The following is a 26,118-nucleotide window of genomic DNA, read 5'->3' on the forward strand; positions in this document are numbered from 1 at the left end:
ACGTGAGGGGAGCGCAGTACCATCCTGCTGGAAGCGGGAGAGAGAGCAACAGCAGAAGAGACTGAGCAAAAGCTCTTTTAGTAAGTGTCTTTTGTGCCACGTAGCTGCGACTGAGTATAGTGTGTTGTAACCTTTTCTCCGGGTCCCCCTCCTGGAGAGTATGGCTCTCTCTCCTCGGCTGTCTCTCGCTTTTTCTCTGACTGCATCTTTTCAGCACCTGCACTGCCGTCACCACCGCACTATCCTGTCTACTTGCAGTAGCAGCAGCACCACAACCACACGGCAACAGCACCTTTCCAGCTAATTTGCTACTCGGTCCGCCTGTTACCCCAAAGTCACACAGAGCAAAATCTCAGGGGAGTCAAAAAGAGAAAAGCATCGGTTGTTCTGCACCCACGGTGTAATTGTTGCAGCAGGGGCTGAAGTATCAGCGATAGCTTATTCGTTTTTTTTTCACTTAAGGGTACTTTTGTTTCTTGGAAGTGCAGAGGAGATGTGTTGTATTGCAGAATGTTATTATTTGGGGGATTGTTTGTTAAAGACATTCTGATGTTTGACACCACAGGAGCGTAATGGTTGGTTTTAAGTCTGATTTAACGGTGGCATTTTATCACGAGCAATGGAAAGCGATGGCTCTGAGAAAAGGGACAGTCCATGACAATCGACACCTGTGCTAATGTCTTATAAGAAATAGATGCACCTTTAATCATTTAAGGTAAGCCTTTCTAAGTTTTGTAGTACTGTACGTTCACCAACGATCCTGTGTGTTAATGGCAGATTTATGATATTTTGTCTGCTCTAAAACTTTGGGAAGTTCTTTTTTTCCTTGGATGACGCATTTTAGCCCGAATGATTTCTATTTCACTCAAGCTAGCAGCACATCATGACACTGCGGGCATAAACTGTACTATTTTTTTTCCTCCGGACAAAAACCTTTCCTGTTATAAGAAGTAGGATATATAGAATTTAGTACGTCTTCCATTCACAGAATGTGAGGGATGGAGCGATGGCGCCGTCTATGTTCCAGTAAACAAGTGCCACCTAAAATACAAAATTGGCTAGGAAAGATTCCTGTTTTGCCCACTCGTCCACTTTGGAGCACGTACTGGGAAAGTGCACAATTCCTGGTATGTGCCAGTGATTGGTAGGGGGCACGAATATCCAGACATAGAGAGAGCACCCCGTCTTGTAATCTTATACCAGTGTGTGCATGTGTGGGTGTGTGCATGCGAGGGAGAGAGAGATCGTGTGCGTCTGTGTGTGTGTGTGTGTGTGTGTAGAAAAGAGGGGGAATCTATCACAGGGAAACGATTTTTAGTCGTCTTCCTCAGCCAGTAGGGCGCCCCCCCCCCCTACACACACACGCACGCACATACACACAGACACAACACTGCATTATTTCTGATGATTGGGGACTACATAATAGCTGAGCAGCGACAATTCTGTGAATATTCTGCTCTTATATTCCGGTTTGCACCCTTTTGGCATTACAGGAGTGATAAAGCAGGAAAACATGTTGCCTTTTAGTTAGTTGTCTCTGTCTGTAATGATGAAGAAATGAGATGTGTGTCGGCAAGAAATGTAGATAACGTAGTGACTATAATAGATATATGAGCAGCATCTGGTGTGTGTGACTCCCCAAATCCCCACTATCTAGAAAAGGCCAGCTGAGTCCCTGACACCTTGTGTTTTTTTAACGCCCACTCTTGCCATCATGCTGCACGGAGCTGCATTGCCTGCGGATTTGTAAAAAGCAAGTAGTCAATCTGCTCTTTTCATGTTCTGTCCTTTGTTGGGGCTTTACCTTTTCACTAAATCTGTTCCCCAAAATCCGTTTAAAAAGAAACCCCCCAAAAATCAAACTTGAATCAAAATGCAAGCAGTGGATATCCCCGCTTCACTAAAAAGTTCCTTTAAATACACAGATACACTCACACACACACACACACACACTGACTCATTTTATTTATATATAACTTTTGTAGGTTCTTCACCTCATCTTTAAAAAAATCTTAATAGCATAATATAATAATTTAATTTACAAGTCAAAAAAAGGAAACTGTAGGCCTGGCAACGTCTGAAGAACGTCAGTCACCCCCCCCCCGCAACACACACACACACACACACACACATACACATACACACACACACACACACACACACACACACACACACACACACACACACACACACACCTTCCCGTAGCACAAGAATTAACAATTGACCGCAATGTATTATATTATTATTATTAATGTATGCGTGCATGAATTTATGCACGTATGTATTTATTTATTTTTTAATTCCCATTCCCCGCAAGATCATCTAACCTCCCATTTTTGGTAATCATATCCAATCCATTTCAGAGCGACACTCTTATATATATGAGTTTTTGTTTTTTACAGGACAAAGCGACACATAAACACAACAGACTGTGCTTGTTATGTTTGGTCTGTTTTGCTAGCTTTCTGCACAAAGGTGGGGGGGGGGGGTCGCATCGTTCTTTTTTTGTACGATTATACAAGCTGTGCATCCTATTTCTGAAAGAAGCGCAACGGTTACTTTTAGATACCCCAATGCCTTTTGCACTTCAGGAATGTTATTGCTTGGGGCTAAATCTGCAAGCTCCTGATCTTCTGTTCCAGTCATTACACACGCACCTACACAGACACAACCACCTAATACGCATGATTTTAACACCGAAGCGGTATGGTTAAACGGTTACTTATCTGTTTCCTTATTTTTGGTTTTATTAGTGGATTGGATTGTCTAGCTGTCAGTATACTAATAATTTTCCAAACAAATGTGACGTCAGCTGCAAACTGCAAGCACCACAATAACGTGGGAGCACATAAAATACAGCTTCATGGCTAGGATAAAATGCATCCACTGCTGTGCTGTGACAATAAAGCCATACCTGTGTCTTCATTAGTAAAAGCATACCCAAACAGTATTTGCTTTTACCTTTCTTGGTTGCTAACATATGGTATCAGCAAACGTCAGAATCACAGAATTGACCAAGAAAGTGTAAGACTGAGGAAATAGTTTCACAGTTGTAAAATAGGTTAGTAATAGCCAGTAGCTATGTCATTTACCTTGCCCAACTCCCCACCTCCACCCACATAACTATGAGTAGCATGGTCTTCAACCAATCAGAGCTAATAGAATTAGGAAAATCCAGAAAAAATCAGGGACACTTTTAAAATATTAGTACAATTATCTTTTGACATGGACTAATTAAGAGAATGTGAATTTTAATATATTTTTTCTGAAGCAAAAGAAGTCTGTAACTCTAATTAGTGCCATTAATTATTAAATATAGTTCACTACATTTTCTCCAAAAGTCACCAGTTTTAGGAGCGGTTAAGGGGGCAATGCTGAAATTGGACTCAAACTCGGGGACATGCCTGAACACCAGGGACAGTTGAGAGGTATGCCTGGGGAACATACTTTCATTCCAGAAACCAAACCAAGACGAAACTGTGCAGCCGTCTCTATTCCACAACATTTTGTATGATTTCAATGACTTGAAGGCAACTATCTGAACTGTGATGCTTAATAACGTTTATTCGTAATTGTATGCATAATTTTGGAATAAATTATTATTGCTTTTGTGACTGACTGATAAAAATCGTTTGTGACAACCGTATCACGCAATCTGTAAGGCAAAGTTTGCATCTTGCATTGTACATCTGTTACATGGTAAAATACATGCAAATGAAATGACTACAGTACCAAGAAAATATTATTAATGTGTAGAAGATTTATATTTTAAGTTTAAATGGAAATGCGCGACTTTTTAATTGTACCTTTGTCTTAAATACAGACATTAGTTTATTAGGCCCCCGGGAAGAAATATAGGCGCATTAAATCTAATACTCTTAGCTAACCAGGAGTGTTTTCTGCATCCTGATTTGTGCATGCCTGTTAATGTATTTATTTTTCAGAAACATAATTGCATATCTTTTGGGGCCAAATATTGCAAAAGGCACTAGTTTGGATATAGTAAAGTATGCACGAACGTGAAATGTAGTTATGAGTTTGGATAGGGCTTTATATTTCTCATTTTTTATAATCCTTACATTATCTAAAGGTATCCCTGTTTTGTGTTTTTGTATTTAGTTACCGCTCATCAAGCTGTATACTGATAAGCTAATAACGCACAATAAAGGAAACAAACGCGAGGCGCTTGGAAGACCCTTCACTTTTTTATGGGTTGATGTTTTCGTGCTAATATCGATAATAATCCTAGAGCAGAAGACTTGCAGCAGTACTGGTGCTGGACCTAAGGGGACTGGAGATTCCACTTGATGGCGCTGTGCGCACAATGTCAAAGTATTCCCCAATGTCACCAAATAAAAATTACCTGCCATTCTTCAAGAAAAAAAGGGTTTAATGTGAATCCGGCAACCCGCGGCCCAGAATGTTCGACAATCGAGCTGCTTTAACAGGTCCCAGTATGCCACTTGTATTCTGATTTTGTTTCCTTTCATGCAGGCCAAATGACATAGGATGACGGCTGTTCATAACTTGCTGATTTATGCATATTCCACATATCTTCTGCTTATGTTTGGATATATTGCCGCCCAAGACTTTTGGTGTTCCACTCTTGTGAAAGGGGTTATCTATGGATCGTATTCTGTAAGCGAAATGTTTCCCAAAAACTTCACTAACTGTACGTGGACACTGGAAAACCCAGATCCAACCAAATATAGTATATATCTGAAAATTTCCAAAAAGGACCTGAGCTGCTCCGATTTTTCAGTCTTGGCATATCAGTTTGATCACTTTTCCCACGAAAAGATACAGGATTTGTTAAGAAACAATAACTCAATTATTTATCTTTGTGATTCTAAGATCAGTTACATATTTTTGCATTATAATAAAAATTTTGTTCAGCTGCGTCGCATATATCCTATTGATTTTACTGGATTTGTACGTGCAAACGATGATCAAAGATCTTTTTTGGAGTTCTTAGTATTAAACAAGGTGAGCCCCAGCCAGTTTGGGTGTCAGGTGCTGTGTATTTGGTTGGAAAGTTGTTTAAAAGCAGAAAATGGCGTGGTGGAGTCGTGTGGTGTCATGTACACAAAGTGCAACTGCCCCCAACACTTGGGAGATGGGGGATTGGAGGATCAAGATTTACTTGTTCTCAGTAACGTGGTACTTCCTCTAAACGAGCACACAGAGGGCTGCCTCACTCAGGAGTTACAGACTGCGCAGGTCTGCAACCTCACCAAGGAGGCCAAGCGCCCGCCAAAAGAAGGTAGGTGCTACTTCTGCTTGTTGCGCCCCATAAGCATTTGTTTGATGAATGAGGCAGTACCCCACTTGTGTTTGCCATTCTTGCCAGACTCATTCCTTATGATTCTCTTTACTTCATTGCCACCACTGTGTGTGTGTGTGTATGTTTGATCTTTCTGCTGCATTTACTGACTTGAAAAAGACAGGTCACATTAGTCAAAAGTCTAATTCTGACATGACAACATCATTTAAAAATATTTATGATTTGCCTTAGTCAAAGTAAGAACCAGGGATTTTTCTGCTGTTGCCCGCAGTTACACTTTACTAAATGGGACTTCAGGGCTTCCACATGAGAATAAGTCCCAAGCCTATCTGATCAGTGGGTATGTGTTCTGCTAAGTGTGTATGTGCATGTTCACTCTACAAGGATACCTTTTTAATATATATTTCATTTACACAAGGATGCTTGTAGCACCAAATTGCACCTACTTTGTGCTCAGTGTCCTCTAAGTGATGTATTTCCTGGTGATGCATGGTCAGAATTAGCCTGTCATTGGTTACAAAACTTTTCTGTGTGCACTTTGACATATAGCATTATAGATTTATTCATGTATTAGTTTATAGGTGGACTGGTCCAGATGCTCTTTTCAACAGCAATCAGAGCTTAGTAATGAGCAATACAAAGAAAACACATCTGAAAATAATTAAATATGTATATTGTATGGAAAAAAGATAATAAGAAATAATTAATTAATGAATATATTGCATATGTTGCAATAAAATGCTTAACATACTAAATATAGTTATTTACATCAAAGAATGACGTTCCTGGTCATAGGTATTCACCTTTATTTATTACAGTTATATTCCAGCTAATAATAAAAGGATTGGCCTATTATTGTTCGTGGTCTGCCAACTATCTCCAAAAGAATGTCATTTATTCTTTGTAAATGCAATGTTTTTGAGTTTAGTACCCTGCAGCACTCACGTGCATGTTCACTTATATAGATGGTTCATAATTTATTTCTTGAGTGCATCTGATGAATAAAGCTTTCCTGTATCATGACATCTTTCAAGTAGTAGGGCAAAAGATTCAAGTTTAGTTCTGGTTTAGCTGTTAGAAGAAGAAGAAAAAGACATATACACTGTCTGTTTAGTAAGCATAGCTTCCTGCTGTGGACTGTGAACTTTTACAGATTATTGGTATGGTGAACCATTCAATGGCAGTAGCTTTACCTCTCAACTGCCCCTAGTTTTTAACATCCTTAATTTTGGCTCAAGATGTTGCTCTATCCCTCCTAAAATTGGACTTTTTAATTTATTTTGAGAAAAGATGGTAGATTACCGTCAGTAAATACTGATGATTTTTAAAGTTACAGGCCTCTTTTACTTCAGAAATTGCAGGCTAATTCACATGCTCTTTTTATCAGCTTTCTGATTTTATGGTGCCATCACTTAAACATTTTCTTAATTATTGTTTGGTGTGTCCCTAATTCTGGAGATAAACAGCTGAGAGCTGTGGCGGAACCCTGTTGGCCTTAACACAGGCTTATATTTAAGAATGGTCTTAGCCTTAACACTTACTGTTAGATTCTAATGAAAACCAATAAGCTAGGCATTCATTCGTATATAGTAAGTGTGTGTTTGTGTGCCTGTGTGCATGCTGCTTGTGTGTCTTATTTTGTCTGCAAATACAACCACAAAACACTGAAGTTATTCTATGTACACCAAGATGGAAATATTGGCATCTAAATTAAACATTTTAGATTGAAAAAGACAAAAACTGCAACTTTGCAACTTCTTACGCTTAGATGTATATGTATCTAATATTTCTTGGTAAAACAAACTGAATGGGGGGGGGGGGGCAAAACTAAAGAGCGGTAATTAAATACTGCATAATTCAAAGTGATATGTTAAATAATATTGTTTATTATTCCTTTGGTAATAACATAAACATTTTCACCATTTCTATACTTTTGAGGGTTGTAGAATGCTATTTGTGCATTAGGTTTTCTTTAATAAGTTTCTGTATATCTATCTGTCATTTGAAGTTTGAGTACATCTACCTGTCACTTAAAGCTGTAAAATATCTTTGCTGTGCTTTCTGTGATCTGTAGCATTAGACTCTGATATTAATCAGCATTTACCTAATTATTCTACAAACTATATTTCAGTAAAACTGGAAATAGTTTGACAGTGAGCTGCATTGTTATACACCCATTATCATTTTCCAAAGAAAGTACTTTTTTTTACCATATAATAAATTAAAAAATAATCTTCCTTTTGTTTCATTCAGTCCAGAGGCATAGATGTGCTCATAAGCATGCGGCTCAAACATTATTTTGTTGAGATGATCATAAGCCTAAAATTCCTCATATTTAGAGTAACTTCAACATTAAGATGTCCTCTCAACCAAACTCACTGAACCTTAAATGTGACTCTATAATTACACAACAGTCATTTTGCCACTTGGAAAAAATAGTGTGATGTAATACAATTGTAACATTTCAGTAACATTTCTGAAGCATCTTAAGCTATTATGACTTGTCCTGGTGTAGTCATTGCTGCAGTTTATGGTGATTATTTCAATAAACATAATCATTCAAAACCTTCATAAACCAGCATGCAGCAAAGTTGCAGTAAGATTCATTATTAATTACCAGATGAAAATATCTTAATTACTGACATGGTTATTTAAAGTCATAGTTTTACGGGGGTATTAGTAGGATAAATGAACACGTAAACTGTGCATACTGCTTAGCTTCTTTCTTTTTTGCCTTTCTTTATTTGTGTTTAGTATTCATGAAGAAAGTATATGCATATACATAATTTCTGTAAATAAAATACTGAGAAAGCAATTAAAAATATCAGCATTTAGTAAGTTTGCCATAAATGTATGTTTTCATAGTTATGCCTATAGAATTATTAAAGCTGTGTAAGAAAGCAATGATTTATTCCTAAACATTGTAATAAAATCAGTAGCTAGAAAAAGTTACATAGTATGTATAGGTAACATCATAGCAACACATGCACTTTTGTTTGCATTTCTTATATAAACTGCATATCTACCTTAGTTTAGGAAACAGTTTCTATCACAAATACACATAATTATATATTTTTAATGACTTAATGGGATGTTTGCCTGTGGGCTAGAATCACTTGTATGCAATGCCTAGATTTACATAGGATAAGCAGCAGTGCTCAGGGGCACTAGTTTGTTTACTGAAGCTGTACCTTTCCAAAACATATTGAATATGGATTAAAATGTAAATTTATAAATTAAATAATATGTAAATATATATACTGCCATATATGCGCTCAGGTGTGTGGTGCATATTAGATCTGACTACATGTGTAAGCATTGGTCATGTCATGGTCAGCTGTTTTACAGGTCGCTATGCTGTTTGTTTAGGTGATGATTAATGATTTGTGTTTAAATCAGAGATTAGGCTTACAGGCCACAATGATGATGATGGTGATGATGATGATGATGATAATGTAGCAGCCCTTGAGTGGTCTCATTTTCCTCGGCTGATTGGAGGTAGTTACTGAGTCTGTTCTTCTAGGTGACTGTATTGGGAAAAAACATGATTACAGGGTATATGAAGTACTGGCAAGTGTTTGGTGTGCATTTTATTTTGCGTTATACTGTGATGTCCCTTGCCATGCTCAGCTTGATGAAAGAACAATAGCTGCTACCACACTTAACCCGTCCCACAGGTTAGCACATATTTAAATCACATATGTGACACAGTCATTTACAGTCCTCTCATTCTGTCCAAATGAGGTCAACTTGGCAGTATCCTGAAACCATCTACAGTGCACTAAAAATTAATTTAAAGTGCTATGCAATAAGGCAGGGACATTTATGAAATCATCTGAATGCTGAACTGTGATATATACTCCGAAGTGTTTTAAGTTTTCAGTAACTATATTTTCATTTTTAGCAAAGGTAATACACTGTTTATTTCATTGATGAAGTATCTGGGTTTCTATTAGTGTATGCAGACCTATTTATAATGTCATCTGAGGAAAAATCTAATAATGGGTTTGAACAAATTGGCTCACAGAAGGCATCATGCTGTTGTACCCAGAAGTAACGCTCCACGTGATAATCAGCAGTAATGTGGCACTACTTCTTTCTTCATTCTGAGCAAAGCATACTTGAGGAATAACAATCTTTTGAAGCTAATAGCTTAAACGTACAGCCTGTAATGTCTGCAGAAAACCAAATACTGTCTTTCATGTACACAAGGCAAAGGGCAGTTAAACGGGTTCTGGTATTGCTCCTTCTGGTCTTACTGATCCAATAATAATTAAAAAATAATAATGATGCAAATAGCTCGTTTAAAAAATACATACGTTATCTATCTATCTGTCTATCTATCTATCTATCTATTTATCTATCTATCTATCTATCTATCTATCTATCTGTCTGTCTCTCTGTCTGTCTATCTGTCTGTCTGTCTATCTGTCTGTCTGTCTGTCTATCTATCTATCTATCTGTCTGTCTATCTATCTATCTATCTGTCTATCTATCTATCTATCTATTTATCTACTATCAGTCTATCTGTCTATCTATCTATCTATCTATCTATCTATCTGTCTATCTGTCTGTCTGTCTGTCTATCTATCTATCTATCTATCTATCTGTCTATCTATCTGTCTGTCTATCTATCTATCTATCTATCTATCTATCTATCTATCTATCTGTCTATCTGTCTATCACTTTCTCTCTCTCTCTCTCTATATATATATATATATATATATATATACAAATATATATATAAATATATAAATATACAGATATATATATATATATATAGATGTGTGTGTGTATGTATATATGTATATACATATCAATATAAATAAATAAATATGTATATATATATATATATATATATATATATTTTGTTTGGGAGACTGCTCTGGAAGAATTTAGGAATTTCATTTGAGTGCTGGACTTGTTAAAAAGCTTTTTTTTTCTTTTTTTCCTAGACACTCACTTGTAATATCAGACTTCCTGCATTGTACTAATCATGCAGCGACAGCCAGAAATAAGTTTCAAACTTGGAGTGATGACGTGCTTTAATGAAACATTACAGTATAAATAGGGCTGCCACCTTTTGAAATGACAAAAATGGGAAATTTTTTAAAAACATGAAACTGTACTGGAATCATTATTCACACAATAGTGCAAAGGATTGGACTTTGCGTTGCTGTGAAAATAGGTACAATATAAGCTGTTTCTGTTGGTTCATAATATATTGGAGGAGACATGGAAAATATTTTCCTGAAATTAGGGCATCCACCTTTTCTCATATGCTTTTGGTAGGACATAGATGTCCTAACAGGAGTGCTCTGTATAGAGGGATAGGCGGTATCCTTAAATGTGAAAAGCTATTTAATGACATGGTAGTGCTGTGCTTATGGGAAGGATAATATTAGTCTTATCAGAATGTCACGAGAAGAATACTGTACTGCCTGAAAGTATTACATATAGCTTTCTTCATCTGTCAATAACTTACAGGAATTAAGGAAAAATGATACAGGATTATCTGTCTGTATACTGATGAATCATTACATATTAAGGTTCCTTTACACCTGTACAAGATTGCAGGCAGAAGGACATAAACATATATAGGTATTTCAAGAAGCAATTCATATAACATGTGGAGTAAGCCATGTACCAGGTGAAATTACCACAAGGCAAGCTGTGCATATATGTCATTGATCTCTCCGTTTCAGTGCACATGTGCTTTTATTCACAATCCCCAACATAGTGGGATTCCACACTGATTCATTTCATATATGTGCATGTGTGAGTACATATAAAGGCATATAGATGCATGTCTAACACACATACATGCATACTTACTTTCTGTCTATATATTTATATATAAGTTCATGTATTACTCTACGTAAATGCATGGATATATTTCTAGCAATACATACGTGTGTGTGTCTATTTTGTCTGTGTGTTCAGTACTGCATTCATTTCTTTGATGGCTTGTTTTTGAAGAAAACAGTCTAAACCTGAAATAAGCAGCAAGAGAACCTAAAGCTGCAAAATGCAGAAGCAGTGAAACAAATAAAAACAAAGCATTTGACCTTGTGTGCATACGGCAGTGATGTATATGTCTCCTGGCAAGTGCGGCCTTACCATTGTCCTTCTAAGGAAAGAATATCATTTGTTAGTACCGCTGGTCATGCAGTCATCACTATGCAGTGGCAGGAACTGATTGAAAAAAAAGCATCCCTTCATACATTTTCCAAGTGTGCCCAGGATTTCCAATGACCTACACACAGATATGGTAACTCACAGCTCAGATATAGTGCAACTGTACTGTGACACAGTATATTGACCAGTGACTTAACTAGGTTAGATTTCTTGATGACTGAGATGGGGTTTTATTTACCCCTGAACACTTGTGGTGACATAAGACTAAGAGAACAGTTATGGTTTTATTCTCCTGACAGGTCATTTATCCAGTCAGCTACCCATGATACCATTAACTGACTTAATATTTAGCTGCATTGGTCTCTTAAGGCTAGACATCCTTAATTAAAGCACAGTATGATTCCAACCTGCTTTAAGCAGCCATGCAAAACATATACCCCCCATTTGGAGGAAAGATTTTTGAAGAAAAAAAAAACTGCAGGTATGTGTCTATGACACAGAGCAACAAAGGTTATTTTCTGCACAGTCATATAATAAGGCTAGTGTAGGTGTTTCAGAAGAATGCCTATCTCTTTAAAAACTGTCCAGGTTAAATAAGTAAAAGTCAGTTATCAGTTTAACATGCAATGGTTCTGCTTGCACAGTATTTGCAGCATGTCCTTACATAAAACACATGAGAAAAATAAATACAATGTGCAGATTAAATTATTATACTACTCTGTTTTTATTATGACTTGTATTAATGGCATCTATACAACAGTTTTTATGCAATACTAATAATTTTATATATATTTATTTATTACTGAGTCTGTATGTGTTTACTAGGAGAAGCCCAATACCACAGAATTCATTTTTAGTGGCGGCTTGAGAGTACACCTATAGACATAACAGGAATAGATTAATACAGCAGACCTTAATAAACATGAATAATAATGTAGATTGTAAAGAGGACTTAATAATATTACAGGCAGCTAATATGGTGGAAAGTAGGACCTGTACAAGTTAGACTACCTACTTTACAGATTGAAAGCAGATAAAACTAGATGGCATATGTCAAGGATGTAGCTAGAAATGGAGCCTGACATAAGAGAGCACAGTAGATTTGTGTGATTCCATTACTGCGTAGTGATTCTGAGACCAGACTGTCTAGAACCGCCCTTAGTCCATGGTACAGCAATGTGAGAATTAGTAGGTATACGTAGCAGATGTACTGAGTTGTAGCCTAAACTATTAAAACTGCTTTAACATTTTTAACAGCAACTTGATTTTTACTCTTTTTCGTGATGCAGCACACATTAGTGTTTGCACTTTTGAGTGCTCAAGCCTATTGTGCCAATCATCTTTCATGCACTCATCTAGTGACATGCAAAGCTTTGTATAATAAAAGGATGAATAAAAACTGTTCCAGTGATGCATATGATTACTGGTGCAGCATTTGCATGTAGTGTCCTAGATACCTATGGCAGAAGCATCTTTTAAATATTAATTCTTCCCTAAGCCTATTCAAACACAGGTTGGACTAATGGATGGGAAATCACAAATTCGCCACTGGTTTGTCACCTGTGGCAGCTATGGACAGGATTTACCTTTACACGTGTGTATTGCACAAGGTTGAACAGAAATTTTCCGAAACGCAGTTTGCAAAGTTTGCAAACGCCGAACAGAAAAAGTTTCGAATGTGCAATGAGCGAATGCACAGTGAGATTCGCTCATTGCACATCCCACATTCTGGGGCAGTTTGCATTATAGTGGGGATCGGGAAATGTTTTTTCCCTACTGTAGTGCAATCTTGGAGTTAGAATAATAAATTAGGGGGATTGTGGGGGGTGCAGGGGGGCTTGACCCCTGCATTACATTTTATCTCATTTTTTTTCGGCATTAATGTTTGAAAATCAGCGAATCGGCTTTTCGATTTGCTGATTTTCGAACATTTACAACTGTCGCTCTTTTAAGTTTCGTGGTTACAATTTGCTCATATGAGTAATCGCACCACTGTGTTATGCTGTTATGAAGGTAATCTATGGACAGGAGCAGTTTGGAGATGCCCTAAGACACAGGCCACTTCCAAAGCCATTCTAGCCCATGGACATTGATAATTGAGAACACTGAGGCATGAATGTCTAGTCTTAAAAAGGTTCAAAGGGCCATTAGCATAGTAACCTCCTATGATACTATGATCCTTTTAGTGCTTCAGTATTGAATTTCCAGTATTTTGTCTGTTTACTGATAAGTAATAATGGCCATTATCTTCTTGATTACATGTGGTTATTATTTGAGTTATGTCTTATATATATTTTTTCCTCACCATTTTGACATATACAAAAACCATCTCCATAATGCTAATCTGTCAAAGGAGACTGGCATCTGTCTTATTCTGAACACATGATCCATTATTCAAGATTACAGTAGAAACTGTTTCATCTGCTTTTTTAATTTTCAAATCAGGTGTTAGTGAAATGTAAGAAGGGTATAAAATTATGTTGACCAAACTGTTTTTGTAGTGGTCAGATGCTCATTGTAAAGTTCACAAAATGTCTACAACTGTGTGGAGAACATTTCAGCTTGCTAATCATAGTATGATTTTTATACTAGGAAAACCATCTTGCTTTAATTTAAATATCATGCCTGCCTGGGAAAAGATACAGCTTGGGAGATTATCAGAAAGGCTTAATGTAGATACAGATTCAACCTTAATTTGTGTCTGTCTAATTGCACAACAAACCAGATGTCTTCTTTAAATGATGCCATTAATTGTTGTGACAGTTATGATTTGTGGCGGATTATACATGCAAAGCATAAAAGCGTGCATCAATAACTGAAGCTTGTAGCAGTTTTGTCTGTAACAAGCTTTGCAATTTGTACATACCCATTTTATATCATTTAATAGTGGGAACATGAAGGTGGAAGACTGCTCTGAAACCAGCAGCTATATTATTAGGAAGCCATTTCCTTTACTCAGAGCAATTCACCTGTTATGAAGATGGTGGTAAGGATATGTATTCATTGGTCTTCCTTTGCTGTTCTCTGTATATAATCAGTCTTGCATATTTTTACCTTTCCAGTTCACGTTTTGCCCACCTTTCAGTTTTTCATCACTCTTTACTTCTTTACGTTATATTCTGCTTTTATTTCTCTTTTTATGTAATATATGGCTACATACATCAATGTTTTCTTATAATTAGAATGTAGGCTTATTTGTAAGAAATCGGTATTTATATCCCCCCAGAACTGTCATTATACTATTTGGTCATTTGGCTATCTTTTAGTTATTCATGACACATATCCTGACCACTACGTTACATGGCTTTAGTATAACCCCAAGTGAGTTTCATGCAATTTCACCTACAGTGGATATATTTTTAATGTTTTCTTATGACTATACTGTTGGTTTATTTCTTAAAAACCTTAATTCATATCGCAAAAAAATGTTGTTATGCCATATGGCCAATGGGCTAAATTCTTATTCTTCCAGTAATTTATGACACAAATCTCGGCCATTGTATCACATACAGCACCATGACTTAAGCTCATTAAAGCCGGGTGATGCCTCCAGGTGTTTTTACAGTTATATCCCACTGATGCCTGTAGGTGCAAATATTGTTTTAACATATCTGTGCTAATAATTCCAAAACTATGCTACATGCAACATTTTTAAAAACATCTTAAAGCTTGCTCCATGACAGACACAACTATATTGATATGTTATCCCTGTGTTGTGCAAGTAAAGACATTAATTGTTGTCCATGTAATATTTATTTATTTATATTGTCATAAATGTCATGTTTTTTTCTAAATAACTTGGCAACCAAATAGCACAGACAGAACTGCTTAACCTCATATGAAAGCTCTCAGCTGGGTGAAAAAAATGCTGCTGATAGTGTGTGTGTGATCTGAGCCATTGGTGAAATGTTGTAAGGTGTTTGCAAAATATTTAAACTTAATAGTTACTGTGTTTATTGTGATTTATAAACACAATTTAAGACTTAGAATCTAAAGAATAATACCACTATAAAATAGTTTCTGTTGAAGAGTTTGTCATTTGCACATCTTTAGTAATCCCTATAGTTCTAGAAATATGAACATTTGTTTGAAATGTGAGGGCACAATTTGATTGTATCAGAAAGTTTAGGCTCCACCATTGAAAGTTACAATGTAAAGTTCCAGAGCTCCATTGGAGGGAGTGAGCTAGCATATCCTCAATGGATTTTCATATAAGTTCACCTACTGTACATAATTTTTTTTACTTTTAACAACTTTGTTGTCGCATCATGCAAATTATTGATATGTTTCTAGTGCCACTTCCATGCTATATACTATCCATGATGCACAGAGTATACAGTTTTCAATCAGTCAGACATGCTTCCTAATCCAAAATACATGTGCAACAACCAATCATAAGGCATCAAATTTAGATAGTCCTTACCTACTTAGGTAAACTCTATAATGGGATGGTGGGAGTATGCTGACAACATCTGACTTTGTAAGTCTATGAAAGAGTACAGTCACAAAAGAGATATGCATTTTAACTGCAGTCAGCAGTGTGTTATGCTTCTTATGAAAACATATGTCATCATCATGAGACGAAGTGGATCTCTGGCATTTCTATGACCTTTTCAGTGGTGTAGCGGTCCTCTAGTCTGTCAACGAAATGTGTCAGGAGAACTCCTTGGAAGGTTTGAAAATTCATATGGATTACAGTTAGGATAACAGTTCCAACATGTATTTCAGTTTTTGGTCTGATAGCATTCATAAATTGCTAGTGAGATAAAGCTTTGAGATGAACGTAATAGAGCTCAGTTTATGGTGAGTAACTTATAAACTGGGTACATTGTTTCAGTGTCGGAACTTTTGTATTTTCTTTGCCCTACTGTCGTCATTATGGCTAGCACTTCAATGTTCTAGGATATGAAAGGATTCAATGGGGGAGACATTTCTGACCAGTCACATTTTTCTTTCTTCAGAGTCATATTCTTTCCCGTTCTTCCTGACATTATTTTGATTTTAATCTTACAAGTTGAATGCTTCTTCATTTGCTCCCTCTGGCAGTCCATATATATTCATAAGTTACTCATTTCCTTTAAGCCTAGGTCATAGCTGAAGAGGGGTCATAGTGGATAATTTCACTTATACTATCAATAAATGATTAACTTGATTTCTATTTCAAGATGCAAACTAAATTATGTAGTAACTGTGCTTTATTTCCAGTTTATTATCACTGACCAGAATTAAATCTGACTTTGTTAACATATTCAGTGTAAAATTCTGATCTTTGGGGGTGGTGGCAATTCATTATCCTTCTGCATGTTGCAAAGTGATAAAAATGTTGAACAAGAGATTGCTTATCTCTAAAACAGCAATAGCCCTTCCATAATTGTTTAGGCCTGAAGTGAGAATATAGCAACAGGACCATAATGACACTATGGTGGTGCATTGATGCTTGTGAGGAGAAATGTGTGAAATCCCTGTGCTATGCTATGTTACATTTGAGGCAAAAGGAGATTATGCATGTAATAACTGTTTGCTTTCCTCCTCTTAAAACTATTGCGTGATACTAAGGAATAATAAAATCGATACAACATGGATGCCATTTTCAAAGGACATAATGTGGCACAAGGTTCAGTCATGTCGTTTTATACTAATATGGAAAGTTCAAGATCAACGCTGGCATGTTTTACAGACGCACATTTACCTGGATTGATTGGATTAGTCTGACCATATGGATTTAAGGCATCACTGAAATACCAGGCTTGACTCCTTCATAGTGGAAACAATCATGGGAATTTTCTTTCTGCATAGAATGCCGTAACTGTATCCTTTAAACAACCCTAGCCTATGTAAATATATATTATAATCAAACAAAATAGATGCACTGTGTGTGTGTGTGTGTGTGTGTGTGTGTGTGTGTGTGTGTGTATGTGTGTGTGTGTGTGTGTGTGTGTGTGTGTGTGTGTGTGTGTGTGTGTGTGTGTATGTGTGTGTGTGTGTGTGTGTGTGTGTGTGTGTGTGTGTGTGCGCGCGCATGCGTAAGTAGCAGTTCAGCATGCACATCTCACCTCCTGCACCTACCAAACTAACAACACATAAACCTACATATGCGGAGGTCCTTACAAAAAAGCTTACCTAAATATCGGAGACCTCCGAAACACAAGCACGCTTCACATGATACATCCACTGCAGAACATAGTACACATAATATATCACACACCAGTGTCTCACTAGTCAAGCCCCTAAGGTATAAAACAAAAACAAATATGGTAGTCATAGGTGACTCAGTTGTGAGACACACAGATATCCCTTTCACCAGGATGGATAAGGAAAAGGTCACGGTCAGCTGTCTATCAGGTGCCAGGATCCACCACATTACACATACAGTCAAGTCTCTCAACAACAGGCACTGCTATGACTCCATCATAGTCCATATTGGTGTAAACAACTTGAGATGTACCTCACTGGACTATATGAAGAGAGGCATGACTGAGCTCTTGGATTATGTGTCTAGGCAGATATGTCTCTAGCCTTAAGCAGCATTTTACTTTTACCTAGGATGATACCTCAGTGCAAACAAAAATGATTGAATTCAACAATTGGCTTAGTTTCTGGTGTTATTCAAAGGGGATCCAGTATCTGTCAGTCTAGGATGACATGGTCGACAGACCTCGATGCTTTGCCTGAGATGGTTTCATTTGTCACTTCTGGGATTTCTGTTACTGGCTGAGGCTGTTGCCAACCCCATAGTGCCTTTTTTAGGCAATGTTACAAGAACAAAACTCCCAGTGTTAAAATACCCTCTAAAAACAACCTCATGGTTATGCTGCTAAATGCTATGAGTCTAAACCAGAAACTGCACGCACTGGAAGCAGTCCTCACCCTTGAAGATGCTGACATTTGTGTAGTCACTAAGACCTGGTTTAAGGCTGAGGAGAGCACCCCAGCTATACTAGGTTCCATTTCCTTCCACATGTTCAGACCACAAACTGAAGGCATGAGAAGTAAAGTAGGTGGGGTATCAATATTCGTTAAAGTTAAATACACCTCCAGAGTGGTTAAAGTAGGTGGGGTATCAGTATTCGTTAAAGTTAAATAAACCTCTAGAGTGGTTAAAGGAGGTGGGGTATCAGTATTCGTTAAAGTTAAATACACCTCTAGAGTGGTTAAAGGAGGTGGTGTATCAATATTCGTTAAAGTTAAATACACCTCTAAAGTGGTTAAAGGAGGTGGTGTATCAGTATTCATTAAAGTTAAATACACCTCTAGAGTGGTTAAAGGAGGTGGGGTATCAATATTCGTTAAAGTTAAATACACCTCTATAGTGGTTAAAGGAGGTGGGGTATCAGTATTCGTTAAAGTTAAATACACCTCTAGAGTGGTTAAAGGAGGTGGTGTATCAATATTCGTTAAAGTTAAATACACCTCTAGAGTGGTTAAAGGAGGTGGTGTATCAGTATTCATTAAAGTTAAATACACCTCCAGAGTGGTTAAAGGAGGTGGTGTATCAATATTCGTTAAAGTTAAATACACCTCTAGAGTGGTTAAAGGAGGTGGTGTATCAGTATTCATTAAAGTTAAATACACCTCCAGAGTGGTTAAAGGAGGTGGGGTATCAATATTCGTTAAAGTTAAATACACCTCTATAGTGGTTAAAGGAGGTGGGGTATCAGTATTCGTTAAAGTTAAATACACCTCTAGAGTGGTTAAAGGAGTTGATGTATCAGCATTCTTTAAAGTTAAATACACCTCTAGAGTGGTTAAAGGAGGTGGGGTATCAGTATTTGTTAAAGTTAAATACACCTCTAGAGTGGTTAAAGGAGGTGATGTATCAATATTCGTTAAAGTTAAATACACCTCTAGAGTGGTTAAAGGAGGTGGGGTATCAGTATTTGTTAAAGTTAACTACACCTCTAGAGTGGTTAAAGGAGGTGGGGTATCAGTATTTGTTAAAGTTAACTATACCTCTAGAGTGGTTAAACAACACAATTCCCTTGAATTACTTCAGGTGCAAATGACTGTAGGTAAGACACCTCTTTGGGTCATTACCAGCTATAGAACCCCCCTCCATGAATCAGGACATCTACTCAGCCTACTTGGATCTACTTGAGTCAATCAAGATACAGCCAAACCCACTGTTTTTGGGTGACTTTAATTACCTGTCTATAGACTGGGTAAATTATACATGTTCTAACTCACTGACCAGCTGGTTGACACACCCACAAGGGGCTTAAACATCCTGGACCTGGTGCTCACCAACATGGGGGACCACTGCATCCCCCCCATGTGTGGCCATCCCTCGTGTGATCTGACCACAAATCAGTCTTGCTAGAAGTAACTATAACACCCCCCAAGCAACAACTAGACTAAAAAATTTCTCCAAAGCCAATTACAACACCTTATGTGATGGCATAAATAGCTTCATAGCTCCTCCTCCCATTAATGGAACAGACACCTATGCTGAGTTATACACCAATGCTTTATACAAGCACCTGCACAATTGTACTGACTCTGTCATGCCTGATAGAACCAAAGCAAGATCTTCAAGGAAAACCAAACCTGCCTGGTGGACAACTGCCATTAAAAGACTATACAATAGGAGAAAGCAATTGCTGTCTAAGAGTAGGAAGAAATGGTGTCAAAACTAGAAACTCAACTTAAACAAGCATAGACTAATAGTGAAGTCCTCCAAAGCTAACTACGAATCCAAATTAGCTTCCCTAGCTAAGGATAACCATAATGCATTTGTTAGTTACTTCCATAACCCCAAAGGTAAGGTCCAGATTTGCACTGAACTCTTAGTTAAACATACTACATATATAGAACCTGTGGATATAGCAAACCTGCTGGCTGACAGGTTCAGTGAAAACTTTACTCCCTTGTACCTACCACATATACCCCAAAGCATCCTTAACACCTGCCCACCACCTAGTATCCCTGATGAGCAGGTCTCTAAGGCCCTCTCCAAGGCCAAAAACACAGTCTCTGTGGGACCAGACAACATCCTGGGCTGTGTTCTACATGCGTTAAAACAGAAATTAGCATCACCATTGAACAGGCTTTTCAATCACAGCCTAAGCAATGGCTTCATCCCAGTGGAATACAAAACAGCTACCGTCATCCCTTTGCATAAAGGGGAGCATCCATGATCCCCAGGAACTATAGCCCATTAGCCTGACCAGCCTTATCTGCAAGGCCATGGAATGAATCATCATGGACCTTACTAACAAAGATATAGAAAATCTTCAAATGCTCAGCCCCATCCAGTTTGGCTTTGTCAAGGGAAGATCATACCTGTTAAACTTGGTGGACTTCTTTGAGACAGTCACCAAAGCCCTAGATGAGGGCAAATCTGTGCATATGGCCTGGCTAGACTTAGCCAAGGCCTTTGACACAATCCCTCACTCAGGCATCATTGATAAACTCACCCAGCTGGGTATCAACCCATATATTGTTAGATGGGTTGCAAACTGGCTTACTGATGCAACTCATACAATCAGAATAAGGGACTCCATCTCCTCCAGCAGACCTGTAACCAGTGGTGTTCCACAGGGTTCAGTTCTGGCACCCCTACTGTTTGGAATCTACTTCTCCGAATTACTGGCTGATACTAAAGGACTTTGGCTGACAAAGTTTGCTGATGACAGCAAACTGGAAGCGATCACTGAAACCCCTAGTGATGTCAATATCCTGCAAGAAGGTCTTACACAGAATAATGACTGGTGCCAAAGTCGTGGTCTTAAACTTAACACAAAAAGTACAGTATCCCCTCCATTGGTAAGGGTGATGTTCCTGCAAACTACTCCATCAATAGCAATACCCTAAGCACACAGTCATTGGTGAGAGATTTGGACACACAGGTGGACAGCACCCTTAACTTCAATCACCATGTCTCCACAGTGGTAAGAAGGGCATTTTATATTGCTTATCTAATAAGTAAGGGCATTGCCTCCAAAAAAAAGAGGTTATAACCCCCCTGTATTCTTCCCTCATCAGACAAATAATAGAGTGCAATGCTCCCTTTGGTATGTTCCTTTCCAAACACCTGCAAAAATTGAAGAGACCACAAAGGTTCCTTACAAAGAATATTCAGGGTCTTCAAGATCTGTCTTATGCGGACAGACTGAAATCATTGTCACTTTACTCCGTGTCATACAGACTGCTCAGAGGTAACCTGTGTCTTGCATATAGAGCATTATCTGACTCAGCTTAAATGGAAATGCTGCACATTTGCAAGTCAAATAGCACATGTGTCTCTTGCGCAAAGAACATTAACCTGGTATGTGACATCAACAGAACTTGCTGGAGAGACAGCTTTGTCACACAGAGGTTGCCCACCTTTGGAACAAGCTTCCTATTCATGTTAAACAAAGCACCTCATTGGCCCTATTTAAGTGCAGTTTGGACGATTGGACGATTGGATGGATAACCAGAAATTCTCCCCAGGGGTCCCACCTGTGTCCCTTTTGGACAGGAGCAATAGGTGCTGATCTTAGTGTCTGCTTGAACCAGACAATGGATTGAACCTGAGTAGGTTTGGCGCCATTAGCCTAGTAACCTCCTATGATCCTATCTATCTCTCTCTCTCTTTCTATATATATATATATATATATATATATATATATATATATATATAGATAGATATATATATATCTTTATGGATTCACTTCATAACACTGAAAGCTCAAAACACTGAAACTCAAAACACTGAAACCAAAACACTGAAACTTCAAAATCTTGAAAACTCAAAACACTGAAACTCAAAACACTGAAAACACATATCATACATATACTGAGTTTAAAAGACATAATCATAGCACTTTCCACCAAGTGTAAGCAGGGGGACAAGCCATCCTGCACCCCCCACACCTCCTGCTACTTATATATATCAACTCCAAGACTGCACTTCACTACACTAAGTGCAATCTTGGAGTTGATATATTTAAGTAGTAGGGGGTGTGGGGAGCGTAGCCCCCTACATGGGGGGTGCAGGGTGGCTTGCCCCCCTGCTTACACTTGGTGGAAAGTACTATGATTTATGTTGTTTAAACTCAGTATATGTATGATATGTGTTTTCAGTGTTTTGAGTTTCATTGTTTTGAGTTTTCAGTGTTTTGAAGTTACAGTGTTTTGGTCTTCTATATTGTGAAGTTTTCTCATTTTCAGTGTTTTGAGTCTTCAGTGTTATGAAGTGAATCTATATATATATATATATATATATATATATATGTGTGTGTATAAATATATATATATATATATATATATATATATATAGATATGCATATATAGATATATATTTGTATATATAATATATATATATATATATATATATATATATATATATCATTTATAAATATATATATATATATATATATATTTATATCTATCTATATCTATATATATCTATATATCTATGTCTATATATATATATATATATATATATATATGTAGAGAGAGAGAGAGATAAAAACAAAATAAGTAAATAAATATAACTAGGCTTTTCCTTTTAATGTCTGTAGGATTGTGCAGACTATAGAAATACTTCATGTTTTACTATGGCGTTGTTTGTACAGTTTTGTACTCTAGGGAAATAGATTGTAACTGTCTGAGGTAAGCAGTGTAAGAGTTTTTGCTGTATTGAATGAAGCTGTAATTTATCATACTTTTCTTCACATAGTATATTTTTGTACATTTTAATAGCATTTGCTGTTCTTGACTGTTAATTAATTTTAGAAGCAAATAAATTATGTATTTTTAAAAATGCTAGCTGCTTTCAGAAATTGGATATTAATCAACATGGCTGCATTACAATGAATGTAGTTATGTGTGTTAACTTTGTTATTTAGTTTGTTACTGAAATATTGCATTTCTGCAGCTTATAATATTTATATTTCACTGATGTCTTCCTCTTTCCATGTAATCTATAGCATCATTTTCTCAGATTTCTTCTGTATATAAAATATGCTCAGCCAATTCATTCATGCAGGATATGTACTTTGAAAACAACTGCATTGTGTGTCAGTGTAGTGGTGATTTGAGTTTCCTTAGACTACACAACCAAAAATTCCTGATTAAGCTCTTTTGTGTGAACATTAGCAGTGCTTAATGCAATTCTTTGTTTTGTGGTACTTGAGACATCATTTTTCTTTTTGCCTTCCTTTAAAATGTCAGCATCTTAATACTTTTATATAATTTACTGTACGTATGCTATAAGGAGTTTTATAGTCATTTATAAGTACAGAGTAAACCATATTAACTGCATATATTATCTTTGAAAATAAAGCTGACAAAAAAACACAATGGAACACAAATGTCCACATGGTAACAAGTTCCTTTTCTAGCAGTATTTATTTTGCAAGATGCATTGCAATTTTTAATTCCATAAATCAAGAATTTGTGATACCCCAGCTTGATGCAATGCAATCTTATTGATAGGATTTTGTTGAGTTGCATGCTTTGCCATGTACATTGTTGCAGTATACTTTAGCTTAGTGCATTTCAAAACTTTCAGACCATATCTTCATATTGCTTTTGTAATTCTAATACTTTTTTGTAACTTTGCGCTCATAATAGGTAGAATATGAGTGCTAGTTTTTATTAAAGGTACTGACATTTAATGATACGATAAGCACCTTTTCATTTAAATAAGGATCTGTTCATTAATCTGAACAGAGTGTGGAAAGCCATATTTTGTTTACGGACCAGTTTGTGAATTTTTCTAATGTTCCTTTATATCTCAGTATATACTGTTTACAGGACTGCCACAATCTGTTCTCTTCATTTATAATTGCATCTACTGTGATAATTGCTATTTAGCACATAATATATACAGAAGTGATGCAACTGAAGAAGCATAATGCAAGATATGCAAACATAGTATGTAATCGAATGTCATAGCATTGCAGTTCCTTCATGGCATCCCATTTGCTGCAAATAGCAATAGTCAAATTGCCTGCTGTGTTAATACAAAAATATACAGCAAAAACATAGAATATAAAAGATTTACAGATTAAAACCAGCAATGAAAGTACAATGTAATAACCAGTAAATACTATAAGAGAGGCATCAAATAAGACCTCTTTAGGCAAAAACATCACATGAAGTAAATGAAGAGAATAGATTGTGGCATACGCAGGGAATAAGTAAAGTTGGATGACATGTATTTATTACGTTAGTTAACTGAACCATGGGGGTTAGTGTGTTGGAAGCAAGATTGTCAGCATTATCTCTCCTAGGACTGACATATCTAGTGGTGATTTCGTAAAACTGAGACCTGGATTGTAAATGGAGTTGACTGTAAATACAAAAGAGGAGCAAAAAATAACAACTAAAGAGATTAACTGCTCTGCACAGATACCAGTACCTGGAAATCATAGTATTTATTACAACAGATGGTGAAATGTGCATCCAATATTAAATATCACTCTGAGAATACATTTTGTTTGAAGTTATGGCCACTTCATTCTGCCAAATTATAGACTAATGTTAAACACTTATGAGTATGCAATCTTTTTTTTTTCTTCCTTTGCTCAACAAGATCTGTACTTTTGCTGGCTTTTTTTTTTGGAGTTATCTGATCTTCACTGACAGCATTCTGCTAGCTGTTATTTAACTTTTCTGTCTCAAGTTGTTTAGTATTACTACAAGTTTAAAGGTGCACACAAGTCAATAACTGTGGCTGGCACATCTTCAGAGAAATGGTGACAGGACACCTACTATCCTTATTGGCTATTCAGTTTTATCTCTGTTATTCTGCTATAAATAATTTGTTTAAACTATTCTTAAGAAATTGTTAAGCATTCTGAGTCTCTGGTCAAGAAACAAACAAAAAAAAAGTGATACTGATTTCATATGTGGTGGCATTCATAATGAACATGAATTAACTATTTGCATAACCAGGTGCACAGGGCATAAAAGTACGGCAATTTAGAATGTGACTTTTTGTGTGGAAGACATTTGACGCTGTATATCAAAAGATGATAAACATTTTTGTAGATCCTTGCCTTTAAGAAGCTCAACAGAAATGTGTGGAGGCCTAAATGGACAACACAGTTTCAACCTATATTTACAGATGTGGCTGAAGAAGTGGGCAATATTGCCTAATGTAATGATGTGGGATTGACCAGTTTGATCATTACTCATTCAAAGATGTAATCTAACCTTAGTAATGCCTTTGTCAGTATTTTTCAAGTTATCTGGGTGAGTGTATACCCTTATTGATAATAACCTCAAACTGAGTCATAGGTTCATAGATTAGTACTAGGCTAACTACCCTTGTTGGCCATTTTAAGCCTAGACAATCACCCCATGTGAGAATCAAATCCTGCACCTCATGTCTGTAAGGTAAACACCTTAACCAATATGCCAACCTCCATAGACAGCTGAACAAATGCTAAGTCAAACACAGATAATAAACTCCAACAAATTTATTGTTTCAGCCGAACGGTAAATGCACAAAACATACATTTCTGAGACCATCTGGGGATCCTTATATAACTAGATCAGTAGTCAAACAAAATTCATGACTTCCACCAAATCACTAAATAGTAAATTTTCATCTAAAAACAGTTTTGTTTCTTCTATATTATCATATATCTACTGTATTTTTTTCTCATTTTGCCTGCATAAAACAGTACAAATTGTGCATTCGCTGCACATACTCCTTATTGCTGCATTATTTTTTTGCATGTGGAAGTGATCTACATTTCCTC

General features: G+C 36.8%; 1 protein-coding gene across 1 annotated transcript in view; it reads left to right on the forward strand.

The window, feature by feature from the left end:
- The window catches only part of ADGRB3 (adhesion G protein-coupled receptor B3), a 3,555,978-nt gene that overhangs the window by 1,366 nt on the left and 3,528,494 nt on the right, over positions 1-26,118 (forward strand). The window contains exons 1-2 of the mRNA XM_044063870.1: positions 1-715; positions 4,120-5,263. The exon at positions 1-715 is cut by the window's left edge and continues 1,366 nt beyond it. Of these exons, the coding sequence (XP_043919805.1) occupies positions 4,510-5,263 (754 nt within the window). The 5' untranslated portion in view covers positions 1-715; positions 4,120-4,509. The remainder of the gene's footprint in view (positions 716-4,119; positions 5,264-26,118) is intronic.

Source organism: Protopterus annectens, chromosome 2.part2, assembly GCF_019279795.1.
Source record: "Protopterus annectens isolate FY-2018-M chromosome 2.part2, PAN1.0, whole genome shotgun sequence".
In the NCBI taxonomy this organism is placed as follows: Eukaryota; Metazoa; Chordata; order Ceratodontiformes; family Protopteridae; genus Protopterus; species Protopterus annectens.